This window comes from Acomys russatus, chromosome 2, assembly GCF_903995435.1.
Source record: "Acomys russatus chromosome 2, mAcoRus1.1, whole genome shotgun sequence".
In the NCBI taxonomy this organism is placed as follows: Eukaryota; Metazoa; Chordata; class Mammalia; order Rodentia; family Muridae; genus Acomys; species Acomys russatus.
In genome coordinates, this window is record NC_067138.1 from 19,431,413 (window position 1) to 19,448,121 (window position 16,709).

A 16,709-nucleotide genomic window follows, 5' to 3' on the forward strand; every position below is an offset into this window, starting at 1 on the left:
ATTAAGATGAATTTTCTGTTTGATTAACTCTGGGCTTTTCTTGCATCTGAATAGCACGTATAACTTTGGAACAGATGGTTTTCCTGCCGCAGCCACCAGTGCTAATTTATGCCTGGCAACTGGTGTCCGAGGTGGTGTGGACTGGATGAGAAAGCTGGCCTTCCGCTACCGACGAGTAAAAGAGATCTACAGCACCTACAAAAACAACGTGGGAGGCAAGTGGCTGCTGGGTACCTCTGTGGGCCTGCTTAAGATAGTCTACATAAAAATCTACAAAGGGCCGCTCACTCTGGGGCTTGCGCTGTTGGGTGTAATAGGGCAAGGACAGTTTCATCTAACTGACGTACCTCTACTACAATTTTGGGACAAGTATAAGACTGGAGTCAGCTGCCCTGGCTACCCAGTGTCACAGGATAACCTGGGATGACCTGCTGTGAACTCCTTGACCTCTCCAACACTCAGTGGCACTCCCAAGAAAGCCTTGTCCACAACACGAAATGGGTTCTGACATCTATTTTCCCCTAGCCTGTGCTGTGTTGACCTGAGTCTTTTCCATGTGATTCATACTAATCGACATGGAGGAAATATGAAGGAAATAATAGTCAGTTAATATAATGCAAGGTTATAGATGGGGCTCTTTCCAGCATGGCTGGGTCTAGATACTCAAGGGCCATGATAAAATATGTCCCTTCCTCTGGCGAGGAGCCTCTCCTAGGTCAGTCACTTACAGGAAGTGGGAAAATGGTGCCCAGTAGTCCACCAGCCCACCAGTTATTGAGGGGAGAGAGAAACACCATTTCATAGTCAGACAAAATTCTAAGACTCACTGTCCCTGACCAGACCAAGGACAATCAGCCACCCGAGAGTGAGACGGGGCATCAGCTCTGTGGTTAGAGGTGGTCCACTGGTAGAACAGGTGCTAGGAGAAGCAAGACAGATGCCCCCTGCCAACTCAACACACATTTGCAATCCAGCGATACCTGAAGATGTTCAGCTTAAGGAGAGTGATGGTCTCTGTAAAATGTTTCTTCTTTATGAATCTGCATGGCCGCATGGGTCTCATGAGCCTTCTGCCCCTCAGGTCTGCTTGGCCCAGCTAAGAGGGAAGCCTGGCTCCAGCTGAGAGCCGAGATCGAGGCCCTCACAGACTCCTGGCTGACCCTGGCCCTGAAGGCCCTCTCGCTCATCCACTCCCGGTGAGGCACCTGTGGGCACGGGCTGGGAAGTGGGCGTTGCTCGGGCTTGCTTATCTTGAAGACTTATTTGTCAACAGTCTCCTTACTTCTTTGTGTTCCCGTAGGACGAACTGTGTGAATATTTTAGTAACAACCACCCAGCTCATCCCAGCGTTGGCGAAAGTCCTGCTATATGGATTAGGAATTGTGTTTCCAATTGAAAATATTTACAGTGCCACTAAAATAGGTGAGCTCTTTGTGCTTTTAACTGGTCCTTCGTCTTGATGTCAGTGTGACTGGGAAGACAACAAATAAAGCTTATTTCCAGGATTCTTGCTGCGTCAGATAAAGGGGAGAGTAATGAGAAATATCAACTATGACCCATGCAGCTGAGGGATAAATTTTTTCTTTACTGGAGAAGGGAAAGCAAACGACTTAACATGAATTTGAGCTACTGTATTTATTCCTTTAGGTAACTTCAGTGCAAGCATCTGGTAAGCTGAAGCAAAGGCTAATACAAACCTATGCAAAGTGGAGATAAACAGCTCAGGATGGCTGTCTCTATTTTACTAGAAATGGGTTTTTCTTGGTTTTAGCTCAGTATGTATTAAAACATGACTTTCATTTTACTTATGGGATGATGGGAAAAAGGAAGCTTCCCAACAGAGAATGCAGAGTTGGGAGGGGGCGGAAAGTCTGACATGATGCAACCCAGTTAGAACACAAACTATGACGAAGAAGGATGAGAAATCCTGACTTGTTCTCAAGAGCAGCAAATAACTACTACGTATGATCCAGTGCCAAGGAAATATGCAAGTGAGCCTCCAGCAGGCGTGCCCTGGGTGCGGAGAACTGTCCTCGTCATTTGCATATTCATCTTTACATTTTACAAATGAGGAAACATAAGTACCCAGGCTGAAGTCGTTTTTTGGGTAAATGGCTCAGCGCCAAGCCGCAGGTCACTCAGACAGAAGAACTCTAAGCCTCTCCCTGCAAGGACACATCCTGCTGAGTGCCTGGATGCTCCTTTGCACAGGGTGGGAGGGGGGCCGTTACTCCTGGTCAGAGGTCAGCTGAGACCAGGTAGAGAAGGACAAATAAGAGTGTTTACAAAGCAGATATGCTAATGAGATCCTGGGAACAGCGACATTCCATGCCAAGAGGCTTTTGCTGAGCCTTGGGAAGCTGTTGTGAGGTGCTCATGAAATGCCTAAGCCGAGCCTGCTTTGCTGCCCTGCGTATTTACTGTAAGACAGAAAGAGAGTGGCCATCCTCAGAGTGGAGAAGCCTGTTCCTGGCTGCTAACTCCATGTGTAGACGGAAGAGCAAAAGTGACTTCCTCAGATCTAGCTCTGTCTACTAGTGCTTTCAGAACCCTGCAGGGCTCCTTCAAAGACTTTCCTAAGGATCACTAAACACTTACTTGTTTGTGGTGTGAATTTCCCACCAGATGTTAACATTCCTAGGGGCTTTTTTTTTTTTTTTCATCTTTTTCATCACAATGGCTACAGTGGGCAGCATTCAGTATATACTCAGAAAATGGTTTTGAATAAATAAAACGGGTAAATTCTCTGTGCTTTGGAGAAGGCTAGTGTGGTGTTCTAGGCAGCTAGGTCATCATTGTCATGATTAACCAAGAAAATGTGGTTTACCTATCTGAGGTCAAGAAGGACCCATTCTTTGTGAGCTAATACTTTTTAATAAAATAAAGCTAATGAAAGCAAGTTCCTTATAAAAATAATCTTATGTTTGGTTTTGTTTTGGTAAGAAAAGCAGGGATTGAAAGGCCTGCGATTATTTATGATCATGTCATCAAGTGAAATCAATGTGGAGCTCACTGTAGAGAGGGCAACACCATCTTTTCATTGTCCTAGAGGAAAAAAAATCTATATAACCCAAAGTTTTCAATGAAACCTATAGGTGACAGCACACGGGCAAGACTTTTTTTTTCCCCCACCAAAACTTTATCCTTAAAAACCTTTAAGGAATTGGAGGATTAGCCCAAGGAAAATTACCTTAGCCTGTAAAAGGCCCTGGATCTGATCCCTAACACGATAAGAAATTAAAAAAAAAAAAAAAAAAAAAGAAGAAGAAGAAGAAGAACAAAGAAAAAAAGTATTCATATTTCTATCGCAATCAATTTAATCTTCCTTTCTGCACAAGTCAAAAATAATACAGCTTTGCAAGACATGTAAGGGTTTTTCCATTCAGAGGGAAAAGGCTGTTTGTTTGTTTCTTAAAGTGATTTAAAATTTTCACAGTTTAGTAGCCAACTAAAAGCACTGAAAAGCATCTTTGACTAAGGCTGGCCGTATTACATTCTGTCAGATGCAAACAAGAGATTTTAGTGCAAAATACAAATATAAAGCAGACATTTGTTTAAGCAAACAAGCAATTTGTTCATGTGTATATCTGATCCTCATTTGAAAGAGGCGCAGGCCCTGCTCAGCCATTCACGTTTAAGAACTATAAACTGTCCCATTGTCCATTAAAATGACCTTATTGGCAGCAGAGACCCGGAACACCAATATCTTCTCTAAGAAGAAACAATGCCAGCATTAGCTGCAGAGATGTGCTGACAGCAGAGCCGCCAACCAAGCCCAGAGGAAGCCTGACGTGGGAAAGATAATAGACAGATAAAGGTGTTCTGTTACCTGTCTCCTGCTCTGCCTCTAGGAAAGTGCTTGGTTGAGCATGAGATGGCTGGGTGAGGTGGCTGCAGTCTTGCCGTGGTACCCACACCCATGATACCTGACATTTATTTTAAGAGGACACTCATGGCACATCTTTAAGCAAAGGCATTAGACCTTGTGTGTCTTTCTCTTGACCTACAAGGGGTTGAGTTCTTTTGTAAGCCAAATCCAAGTTGGATTATTTTTTTTTTAAGTCACTCTCACTGATCTTATATTATGTTCAGCTTGATAGAACAAGCTTCTAAGGAAAAATAGGCTGCTGGAGTTGCATGCCTTTTAGTCTCAGCTTGTAGGGAAAGAATGTGTTCCTACAACACAATACACACACACACACACACACACACACACACACACACATATACACACACACACACTGTTATGTTGATGTTGTAAGTTCTTCGGAAAAGAATATTTAAACCAGGGGTGTCCAACATTTTGGCTTTGAGACATGGCATTGTCAAAGTTCATGCTTAAGAACCATACAATGGACCTAAACAACAACAAAAAAACCCCTCAGAACTTAGGTAAGTTTGTGATTTTATGTTAGGCCACCTAGATAGTTATCCTGGCCCCTAGCCTCATATGTCCCAGGCCATCAATTTTCAAGAGACAGCTAACACACTGCCCGTGAACTCACAACCTTTACCACATTGTGATGTCTTTCTGTCACTCAGGTGGCACGGTGCGTTTCCCTGGGTGGGATGGAGCTGAACCGGAAGCACAGACAAAGTGTCTGGTCAAAGCTCCCCAGCGGCATCAAGCTGGGCCGCCCAGCTGTTACACTTTCTGTCATGTGCTTTTACCCACTAGGCAAGGAGAGCTGTTTTGAGAGAATAATTCAAAGGTTTGGAAGGAAAGTGGTGTATGTTGTCATAGGAGATGGCGTGGAAGAAGAGCAAGGGGCGAAAAAGGTAAGCCTCCCCAGAGGGCGCCCTTCGCAGGTTCAGTCCTCAGAACTGCCAACCCCTAATTGCTTACCCATGGGAACTTTCTCCCACAGACTATGAAATGTGGAGCATTGTAACACTGGGGAAGAGGGAGGAGGAACCCTAGTGACATGAGTAAGCTTTTCACGTGATGGCTGGTGAGAAAAGCAGAATACGCGTGTCAAACAGTGTCCTTATACCTTGCGTAGAGGACAGAGGTCATGTGCTCGCATCCTGTTACCTGACCCTGATGTAGCCTCAAACCCTCTCAAGCATCTCTTGAAGAGATAGTCGCTAAACTGGCATCCAAGATAAAAGGACTTACTGGGACTTACTGCCCCAAAGAACATGCACCTTCTTTTTAGCATTAGGAGAGCATCTACCTTGCTTAGATGGCTGGAAAGCGAGGTGTGCTGAACAAGACTGTAAAAGCCTCTTAAGGACGTTCCCTGTAGCCCCATCGCTGGCGTCTCAATTTCTGCATCTGTAATGCTATCATTCCCTTAGCAGAAACTGTCTCATTTGGCGTCTTTCTTAATTTCTTTTTCTTTTTCTTTCTTTCTTTTGTTTTGTTTTGTTTTTGTTTTATTTGGGAGAGAGTTCCTCTATGTAGCCCTGGCTGTCCTGGAACTTGCTCTGTAGACCAGCCTGGCCCCAAACTCAGAGATCCACCTACCTCTGCCTCCAGAGTGCTGGGATTAAAGGCATGCGAGGCCGCTGCCACCACCACCACCACCTTCTCATCACTGCACTTCTTAGAGGGGAGGACCCCATGCCTCACAACGCAGGGTCCCCACAATCTGATTACAACTTGCCTTTCTGGTCTATCTCCCTCCTCCACCCAACACTTCAATCATGTTCATGTAGTGACCTGCTGCCGTAGTCCATTTTCTGTGACTAGAGTGAAATGCTTGAAATTGGTTGGGCTATAAATAATAGAGATTTATTTGGGCCAGTTCTGGGGCTAGAACTTTGAAGAGCACAGTGTCTGTGTTTAGTGAGGCCCCTCTTGTTTACATCATAAGGTGGCAGAGGGCATCTCTTGTGGACCTAGGTCAAGGTCTGTCTTTATCTTTGTAGAAAGTCACTGATGTCATAGTCCTTTTTTTGCACACACTGCCCACCTACGTCATGAGGTCAATTTAACTAATCTTAATTATGGTCTATAGTTCCCACCTTCCGTTAAGAGCACCATAGAAAACTGAGGACTCATTCCTAACACCTGAGCTCTGGGAGACACAGTCAAACCATTAACGCCTCTCTTTCGTCACGCCCCGGCCTTTCCTTCAGAATATTTTCTCCCGGGTCCTCTTGCTCTTCTCTGGCTTGTTGCTCAAAGCTCATGTCACCCATCTTGTGTGTTCAGGCTCTTCTTTACAGCAGTGCTCACTTATGCTAGCAGTGGGGATACTGGAGTAGAAGGGGCTTAAAGTCCGTGTTGATTCACACCTTTTCTGTCCGTCTGTGACTTTGAACCAGTGTCTTAAGCCTTCTGTTTCACTTCCCTTTTCCCCGTAATCCCAATGAGGATAATCACAGCACCTAGCCCCTTGGCCTTTTTGACCACTTAGATTCACTAAGAGATGTGACTCGCATAAAGACAACAAATGCAGCTAGGATTACACACATAACGATGAATGTCTGTTTCAGTAACTGGACTGTCTTGGGGTGGACATCTGTCCTTCAAGATGCTATCCTCAACTTTCTTGTACATCTCTAAACATTGGCCCAGTTGTACTCCATGTTTCTTCCAGGACATCCTGTCATGAGATGATTAAAGTCCCTTCCTTTCCCCACAAACTCATTACCATGAAAACAGCAATTCAGTTCTGCTGCCTTTGTCCAGTCAACACTAGAAACGGCCCACAAAGTTCTAGGTCTCAAATGTAGCACTGACTGTAGGGTGTAGCATGTAGCAGCCTTTTCATAGGTCTCTGAAGATGGCTTCCTTCACCTCTGGTGCTTCTGAATTCCTGTAAGAGTGCAGGTGCTGATTACACTTGTCTGCCAATGACACAAGATGCCACTGATGTGCCCAGTGCCGCCTGAAACCTATACACACTTGACCTGCTAGTGCTCGATAGGAGTGGCATGTAAACACTGCTGTCCTTCCTGTTTCACCAGTGACTAGCTGCAACTGTTCCTGGGTCCATTTGTCAGCCCAGACTAAATCAGAATTCTCTTAACTCAATCCTCGGGACTGAGGAGTCTGGCACAGTGGCACAGGAACCTACGCCGAACCTCTTAGTGGCCATGGGGGTCTGGGAAAGAATTGCACCTCTGAGAATTGTGGCTCAAAGCATTTCATACTGTTGTAGCCTTGAGCCAGCTTTCTTCTGCCCTCTGCAAGCTAGGCCTTCCAAACTTTAATTTCAGGAGAAGGTTACCAGGCTGTGATGTTCTAGTTTGTGTTTTACATAAGATGCAAAAACACAGATGAAATCCGGCTACAAGTGTGTCTCTTCCTGGGTCTTTCTGAGATGGGTAGTAGCCCTGGTGAGCACAATGTGGGAAACAGTAACTCCTGAACTGATGCTATAATTTAAAGCTGTCATAAGGCTTTATTTCTGTCTTTGAAGGGCAGATAAATTTATCTCCATTTTTTTATATATATATTTTTTACACCAGAAAAAAAAATATGTACCTACCAACAGTGAACATTCTCTTTGAATTTTTACTTGTGAATCTTCTTAACTTTACTTTGATTTCTGTGAGTGGATGTATGGAGTAAGAGAAAAAAGAAGGGATCGCCTTGGACCTTGTGACCTGCCTGTATGTGTAAAAATGTCAATTTTCAGAAGTTCAGATGCTAAAACCTTGCAAAGCATTCAAACACCATCTGTCTAATACCAAGAGTAACAGACTAAAAGACAATGTTTGAGCTAGCCTTTAAAAGAAACAAATACTTAACTAGTAATTCTTCATATTAAAGGAAGAGAAAAGGACCCAAGAACTGGTGACCTGAGTTGTGCTCAAAGAAAAACAGAAGAGTGGAAAGCCAGTATCACTTGTAAGATAAATACATAGACAATGTCAGAGGAACCCCATGAATGAAGATGGCTTACACAAGCCGTGGGCAGTGATCAGTGCTCAAAAGAGAAAACACCAGTCACCAGATCTGAAAATCCATCCGCAGCCCACCATTTTCAGACACTCCTTCCAATATCTCATTATAGCTTCACAACGAGGCTTTAAAGAAGGGTCTGCTTTGACACAATTGTAAGAAGAGAAAAAATGGATATTCCACTGGACCTGGTGACATGTGCCTATATTCCCAGTGCTCAGGGACAGAGTAGGAAGATGGGAGCTCAAGGCCAGCCTGTCTATAGAGTAAGAGACAGTGCTCCTTCAAACTATAAACTCAAACATCTAAAGCTAATATCTCATTTTTAAAAGGTATATATATGGCTTGCTAAATACTGCATAAGTTTATTTCTTTGGTGGGTAACAGAGATATAACATAGGTGTCACCTTTCCCCTAGTTTTACACAGTAATTATATTTTCACTCAACTATTCTTCCAGGCGGATGTCTGCAGACAGGAGAGAGCTTTGTCCTGAGTATCATTTTCCTACTTACAAAGCAAATCATCCTTCTGATCTATTAGTTTCTGAGTAGTTGAAATTACTAAATGGCCTTTGGCGAGTGCCCCTCCCCCATGAAGGTCTGCACATTTGAGCACTCAAATAAAAAAATCAAGACATGTTGCATTTCTTCAAAACGAATTTTAACTGCTTAGCTGGCAGTTTCCCATGTTCTTGCAAAAGTTCTAGATCGTTCTGTCTCCCTCCCCTAAGAGGTGTCTTCCTTTTGCCTAAATCATACACTTCAGCTAGAGAGAGGAGCTTTTAAAGCCAGATACCAGTAAGCAGCCCTCCAGTTGCCTGCGCCCTCACAGGTCACTAGCTGACTCTTCTCTCATCCCGAATCTCTTCACCAGTACAGTCAGGCTTTCCTGTGTAATTCAGTCTAACTCTATCATTTGTATCATTAAAGTGCTTCCTTAAAAGTGAAGCTACAACATGGTTTGAGTGAAGTGACCAAGCGCAGGAATGGCTTTTAAGAGTTAGAATGGTAAGTAGTAATATCTAGTTTTCATTGCTAGGTGAATCTACATTTCCAGAGACACATATAAATCTTCTGTGAGTAAGAAATAAAAATGGCAAGCACCTATTATTCTGTATACTGATAAAGATTGTCCCTTAAAAATGTGCACTCTAAAAACCCATTGAGATGAAAAAAGAAAATTAAGCTCAGTGCTAGGCCAGTAATGCCTCATTTTAAACTCCAGAGAACACTGCTTTGGTTGGGAAAAATGAAAACATTTGTAACACAATTTAATTCTTACCTTTTTCTTTAAGGGGAACACGGAGATTAAATACTAAGTAGTGATTAGCTTATTATTGCTAAGTTGTTTGTTCATACTTAATGACTTCATACTTCCTACTAGGTCTTGGCTCTCTCTGCCTAAAGCCGTGGTTCTCCTCACTGTTCACTGATGTTACTTAAGACCATCAGAAAACATGGATATTTACATTACAATTCACAGCAGTAGCAAAATTACAGTTATGAAAGAGCAATGATAATAACTTTATGGTTGGGGTCACTACAACATTAGGAAGCGTATTAAGGGGTCACAGCATTAGAAAGTCTACAAGGAAGCAGAGACACATGTACTAAATGGGTAACGCGGAGCAATAAGCCGTCTTTTGAGGTATTGTTGTTTGTAACTACAGAAGTGTTTAGCCCTCTGGATGGGAATGGCCTAACAATCCACATGTGCATAGCACAGATAGGTTTTATGTTTTTGAAACACGGATGGTAACTCCGTGTACTTTCTCTGTATTTCCTTTTTCTCAGAGCAATCTGTCCTGGCAGCTCTCAGTACCAGAACACAGAGTGCTACATCAGTACTCCTTCAAGTGACCACACTAGCATGCTACTGTGTGAATGTGCGATTATTTTACCAGCCCTTTGGGGCTGAGTGGTTAGGTAGTTCTCGGATTTTGTGTGACAAGCAGATTCTCAATGAACATTCTTAGAGTACATTCCTGAAAGTGCAGTATTTGCACCAGAGAGGAGATGCTCTTAGATTATAGGAGATTTTTATTAGTGCGTTTTTAATGATTATGAAAATACCAGTTCCCATGAGAAGAAGCATGCGTATAGCTTTTTAAAAAATATGACAAATGTCATGTATAACCAGAAGAGATAAATGTAGACTTTCAGAGGAAAGGAGATTCAAAGAGTTGTCCCTGTAGGCAGGGAGAGAAGGAATGACATTTCATTGTGTGTCCCTTGGGACCTATTTTGGCAGTAAAGATTCCCAAGACTACAATCCTCTAGCTTTGTTGCCTGCTTCAGTTCCCCCTTGTAATATCTCCATTTCCTTCAGACACCGCCTGTCCATCTCAGTATCTGCCCTCATCAAATGAACCCTGGGCTCCCCAGCCACTGGCCACTTAAAAGGCCCTCTTCCCTGCAGGTCTCCAGCTTTCTCTGTGATTAGCTAGTCACACCTCCAAATCTCCCTTTCTCTGCCCTCCTCCCCTGAAGAGTTTTAAATTCCTTCTTGCCTGTGTTTTCAGGCATTCAGCAATGACTGGCCGCCCTTCCCTTTCATTCGCAAGATAAAAATCTAAACTCCTAAGTTAATTCTCAGGGCTGCAAAGCCTCCTTCCTTATTAGTGAACAGACCAGTCCAGCCTGATGACATTCCAGGCTAATTACAGAAGATGCTTCCTGCATCCCTTATCTCACCACCTTTGTGTGTCTTCTAGCCAGGAGCCCCCATTCCTTCCCATCAGCCCCTCGAACTGTTTATTTTTCTACCTTGTGTAAGCCGGCTTGTAGCTGAGCCGCCCTCCCCTCTCTTTGCGTTTACCCTTCTGGTTCTTTCTCTCACACCTCCTGGAGTTGAGATGAGATGTTTCAGCAGCTGTGTGTCCTCAGCCCAATGGTTCTGAGCCATCGGGACATGGTCTGTGTTAACACATTAATTCTTGCTGCAGCTATGACGTTCCATGGATAATGGCATTCATTTTTTACCATAACTTAGTAGCAACATGGAATCATTTGCCTCAACTAATCAATTTACTGATAAACTGTAGCTTTGGGAAGACGGTGCCATAGTGGTACCTCATTTTGTTACTGGAAGAGTTGAGCTTGGGCTTCTTCCAAGCTGTGTGCTTCTCTTTTCCTCTCTGGCACCCCTTTTCCCCCCAAGTTTATGTAAGAAATATTTGTTTTAGTGGCCAAGAGTAATATGCCCCGCCACCATATGCACACACTTCATTGCACCCAGTTGTCCTACATGCTGTCAAGTGTATGTAAAATCTTGGCATTTTTACTTACTGGGGTATAGGGAAAATATTCCCCTGTGTAATATTTATCTGATGATCTATTAACAAGAATCATGGGCCTTCTCTGCTAGACTCAGTTCTCGGTTAACCAGCCACTTGATTGTGGATGCTGCTCAGAGTCCACACAGAGCCAGGTTCTGTGAGGATCCATTGCTCACTGTAGCAGGCATGCCTCTCCATCCTTCCTGTGAGTAGATGCTGCTGGGGCTGGAGCTGGTGGTCCCAGTGCAGCAGCAGGCTCCAGGATCTGTCAGCTCTCCCCTAAAACCTTTGGCGTGTTTATCCCAGTGCCCCCCAAGATGAGCAGTCTATCTTATACCATAGGTATAGTCATCACTTGAGCTCACTTCAGTGTGCAGCTTGGCTAGAGTTTAGTAACACTCTGAAAGGGAAGAGTGGAGTTGCTGGTATCTCAATGCTAGTAAACAATCTAACTCAGGATTCTGTCCATACTTTTTTCTATGTAGATGTTGATATTTGCATTTCAGGTTAAATAGTCTAAGTGGGCTCTCGACTGGCATTCAGTAGCACACCTGTATGGATGAGACAGCGTTCCCAGAACTACTTTCACAGGATGTGAAACCAAGTGCCTGGTTTGCACCTTAGCCATGTGCCAGTGGAGCCAATGGAGCTTTTTCTGCCCTCAGTTCCCTTTTCAATGACTCTGTCACTCATTTCATTTGTCACTCCATGGTAGCTTCCAAATTCGAACGGATAGACATTGTATACAAACAGGACTTTTCTGAGAGAAGCATGCTTACTTGCCGAGCGCTCTACCTTCTGTAAGTAGTTTGCGTGCTTGAGAAGCTGGATGACCCAAAACTTCCCGCTGGCCGGGTAAGGAGCCGTTAGCACGCTCTGAGATCCCGAAGTACTCACACTTAACACGATGAATAGAGGCGAGTAGAGGTGAGCAGCAGCCTTTGAGAATGGATCACTGACAAAGGAGAGAATGGCACAGCTCTTAAGAACACCTGCTGCTCTTGCAGAAGAGCCAAGTTTGATTCCCAGGAGCCATGTGAAATGGCTCACAGTTGCCTGTAACCACGGCTCCAGAAGGTCCAGTGCCTTTTTCTGGATTCCAAGAACACCTGCACATGTATGTACATACCTACACACACACACACACACACACACACACACACACACACTCAAACACACTCAAACATACACACTTTAAAATAAGAAAGTATGAAAATACAAGCTAATTACAAAAGCCAAGTCTATAAATGTAGACACTAAGTGGGCAGTTAAATAAACTACAGATTGAAAATAACAAATAGCTTTCTTTTAAAAAGTGATGTAACTAGAATGAGTTAAAGATCTGGTAGTAAGTGAGCATACTGAGTGCTACAAACTGTACATATGAATAATTTTATATACTCATACATGTATGTAAGTGTAAGTGTATACATCTATGTATAATTATATATACATATATCAAAATATACAAATGCTTTCAGTGGCCATTTTCGTGGTAGGGAAAGAAGTGATTTGTATTTATTTACATGGTTCTATAGTTTTTAAGTGTTTTGCAACACGTAGGAATTTGTTCTAATAGGAAAAAGGAAGAAAGCTATTGGACAATGAAACTACCAATGAGCCTCCTTACACACAGCCTGACAGAAAAGCTGATGTGAAACTCACCCTCATCAATAAAGCGGCTTAGAGGTCACAGGGCCATGTACCATCTGGCTTTGCAGCCCGCCATGGATGTCTCCCACATATCGTCAGTGTCAGTGAGGTTCTCCTTCATCTGTGCTCAAGCCACAGACCCAACTTAGTATGATCCCAGCTGCTCCCCTTTCACACTCAGCTCAGCCATCACTCTCTTCTTTGGGGCAGCTCCCTGCGCAAGCGTATTATGCTCCTCCTGGTCACCTTAGAGTACCGATGAGTTCCTGTGTTCAGGAATGAGCTGGCACCAGCTGTGTCACTGACTCTTCTATCCCTAGACGATGGGCCCAGAAACACAAAAGACAGTCAATGAGCCTCAGTACAGATTGTGATCTAACAGTGCCCGGGGAGCCATCCTCCTATACATCTGCAGATACTTGGGGGAGTTGTTTCTGGATTATTCTGCTATTAACAAGTAACAGGAATATATAGATCCCTGTCATAGTACTGAATCTAGAACATTCCAATATTAGAGAATGCAGTAAAAGGCTTTAGGTGATAATTTGAGCATATTAGCAATATTAACATTATATAACAACTTTGAATTCTATCAGACTAGGGGCTCCCATTATTACCTACAAGTCTTTAAAATCCAGTTTACGTGACAAATTTCCCACTTCTTAGGAACTTTCCTCAAATTTTTCAGAACTATAATCACAAATGATACTTCCACCCCCAGATTATTGTACATGAGGAAAAACTTGTTTTCCTGTGAAGAAAATAGAAGTTTGTTCTCAGAGAAAGATCTTTTGAATGCTTCTGATCAGAAGTCTGACCCAGCCTCTGTGGAAGCAGGTAGCCTGTTTCCAGGACATTGGTCTGCTCAAGTGTCCCAGACAGTCCTGACTGAACTTGCTTTGTGTCTTGATGTTTTAAGCAACTGCAGATACACACACACACACACACACACACACCTGAGATGCTCGTTTACAATTTTTTCCTCGTGGAATAGTCATGAAAAGAAAAAAATTGCTTCATCTATGAGCACGATTGTGTTTAGAAAACAAAAATTTAAATACTACCAACTTGGGAAAACTTCTCAATGCATAAAATAAGCTTTGTAAACTTTCAGCATTGGCAGCCCACAAATGGCCATATATAGCAAAAAGCACCAGTTTCTTTACAGTGACCTTTATGTAAAGTTTGGAATTGCCATTCATGTCACAGTGGAGTTCTAATTGAGAGAAATGGACATTATATTCACACCACTGTTCCTGGGGCGGGGGCGGGGCGGGGGCAAGATACATTGTTTGAATTTGTGTTTTAAATGGGTGTGATGTGAACACACTAGCTGGCAGTTTTTACAGTACTGAAATGGAGGCAGGCACAGACATGGCAGGGTTTATGCTGGTCAATGCTCTTTCCTTACCATACGTCTGCCCTCTCTGCAGCATGCTATGCCCTTCTGGAGGGTCTCCAGTCACTCGGACCTCATGGCTCTGCATCATGCATTGGAATTAGAGTACCTGTAACAGCCTTATGCCAGCTAGACACTGCACAACTGCCCTGTGGCCAGAGACAGTCCAGCAGGCTTCAGTCTTGCGTCACTGCTGGACTCGGGAATGTACCAATTTCAACATGTGGATGCGTGGCTGCTGTGGTCTTGACTGCTTCCCTTGGGGTTAATGGAGGACCATGTGTATTTCTTCAGAATAGCTGTCGACTCTAGTACTGTGAATCCAGTGAAGAAAAGCCATGAAAATGTTCTAGCATGGTATCATGTGTCTTGGCTACATTAACTACATGGTTCAAACCTGTGAAGAAAAGACCTACAGATACTTTGGCTTTCAGCAAATGTGACCTAAATAAATAATGTCTGCAACCCAGCAAACTTGATTCCGCAACAGAGACTGAACTGTGTCTCCTGGACAACTGAGGGGGTGTTTCCTCAAAGGGTTACATTTGTGTCTCCTACCCAGGGCAATCTGTATATCATCGCTACTTATTTATGAAAAGACTTTCAAAAAACCCTCTGAGGTATAATTCACATACCATTTAATTCATCAAGACAGACTTCTAAGCATCAATAGTTGAAGGAACCATAAGAAATAATCTTAAGAAATAATCAACTAAAGGCCTTGGCCTGGCAATATGGCAAGTACTTTGAATTTTAGCACATTGCAAAGTAGTTTAAAGTATGTCTAATTTAAACGTGTAAAATGTACATCACTGAGACAATCGTGTACAGAAAGAATTGTTGGTGTAAATTTGTAATAATGGATGATTCTTTTTAGGGAAATGCTATTATGAGGTAGAAATGCCTTCCTAGGAAGCTCGGGCACGAACTCCTGCAGTGCCTTAGCTAAGTATTGGGTATAAATATTGTAGATAAATGGATCTTTTTGATAATGTTATCTAAGACCAAAAGCATGAACGTCAAGTGTCAACAAGGATTTTATTTTCTCAATCTTCTATCCCATCAATTTTCTAGTGTGTGTGTGTGTGTGTGTGTGTGTGTGTGTGTGTGTGTGTGTGTTAGAAGGGCCTTGATAAGCCAGGCATGGTGGCGCATGCCTTTAATCCCAGCACTCAGGGAGGCAGAAGCAGGCGGATCTCTGAGTTCGAGGCCAGTCTGGTCTACAAAGCAAGTCCAGGACAGCCGAGGCTACACAGAGAAACCCTGTCTCGAAAAACCAAAAAGTGGGGGTGGGGGGAGGACTCTTGATAAAGTAATAGCATTTTCACAACTGAAAAAGTGTAGAAGTCTTCCTGACCACCTTCCTGACTTTCTCATTTCAACACTAATGTATTATATGTAACTACTTGGAAAAGAATGATTATTCGAAGGTTTCGTCCCACAGAAAAACTATAGATGATAGATATATTTTATTAATAAAATTAACTGGAGCCTAGCAGAGTGCTCAGAGTGATTATCGTGTCTGGGTTTCCTGTTTATATCAATGAAAACTTTGCTACAAAGCTGGCTCAGCAGCATTTCTCACCACACCCTCTACTCTTAGTCTTTCCATTCCAGTCCAGAGAAGGGTCATTTCTCACAGTGAGTCTGTCTGGTCATCATCAGAAACACTAGCGATGCTCTCTATAAATGACATGACAAACAAAGCCGAGTCGGGGAGGGAGAAACACACAAATGCTGTGTGTCATGTTAGAAGAAAGATTCTTCCAGAATGATGAATTTGTATACTCAGGAGTCTTTCTCATCTTGGGCTTTGTGTTGCATGTTACCTTTTGGATCAATGTTATTTAATATTATTAATAAGCTATTAATAATATTATTTAATATTAGGGGCACCAGGTTTGACCCAGAGTAGCAGAAAAACCACTCTACCTTTTGCTTTTCTAAAAGTCCACGTTGCTGCTAAAGTTAGTAATTGTGAATTTTCCAAATTGTTGAAATAAATAATGGAATTTGTTTCCTGTCTCACCTGATGTAGACAGAAGTGGACAGTTTTGCAACCTCTTTGTTTGACATTTTTGTACTCTGCAGGCTAAAAAGGCAGCCTTGATCTTGGCCTTACTGTCAAATGGTGTGTTGTGTCCACAATTGTGTACAGATTTTTTTCTCCCTTAATTTTTGTGTTTAAATTAATAAACTTGCTTTGTGCAGTGCTGTATGATACTTGAATGTCAGTGTTGTCTTTCCGGCTTTGGTTATGTGGTGGAGCTGAGTCTTGTTTGTGTTAGAACCCTGTAGCCAAAGGAAATCGCTGGACAGCCTGGTGATGGCTTTATCAGTCCTTTAGGAGCAGAGCTGGAAGGCAGCAGCTGTTTCTTTGATCATCGTAGGGACTGGAGAATGGAAAAGCTCTGCATTTCCCCAGACTATATCAACTGGATCCTCACTCAAATTTATCTATGATAGAACAGACTTAGGCATAAATTGTCTTGGATTGCAGAACACAGATCTATCCATTTA

At 42.9% G+C, this 16,709-nt stretch overlaps 1 protein-coding gene across 4 annotated transcripts in view; it reads left to right on the forward strand.

Moving 5' to 3' along the window:
* The window catches only part of Eya1 (EYA transcriptional coactivator and phosphatase 1), a 146,346-nt gene extending 130,662 nt beyond the window's left edge, over positions 1-15,684 (forward strand). For 2 of the 4 annotated variants that reach the window (XM_051158868.1, XM_051158859.1), the window contains 5 exons: positions 55-215; positions 1,082-1,196; positions 1,301-1,422; positions 4,679-4,779; positions 14,224-15,684. In XM_051158868.1, the coding sequence (XP_051014825.1) occupies positions 55-215; positions 1,082-1,196; positions 1,301-1,422; positions 4,679-4,779; positions 14,224-14,304 (580 nt within the window). In that variant the 3' untranslated portion in view covers positions 14,305-15,684. Of the gene's footprint in view, positions 1-54; positions 216-1,081; positions 1,197-1,273; positions 1,423-4,678; positions 4,780-14,223 lie in introns of all 4 variants that reach the window. The other 2 variants (XM_051158841.1, XM_051158850.1) reach the window with 1 other exon arrangement.
* Positions 15,685-16,709: the final 1,025 nt, after the last annotated feature.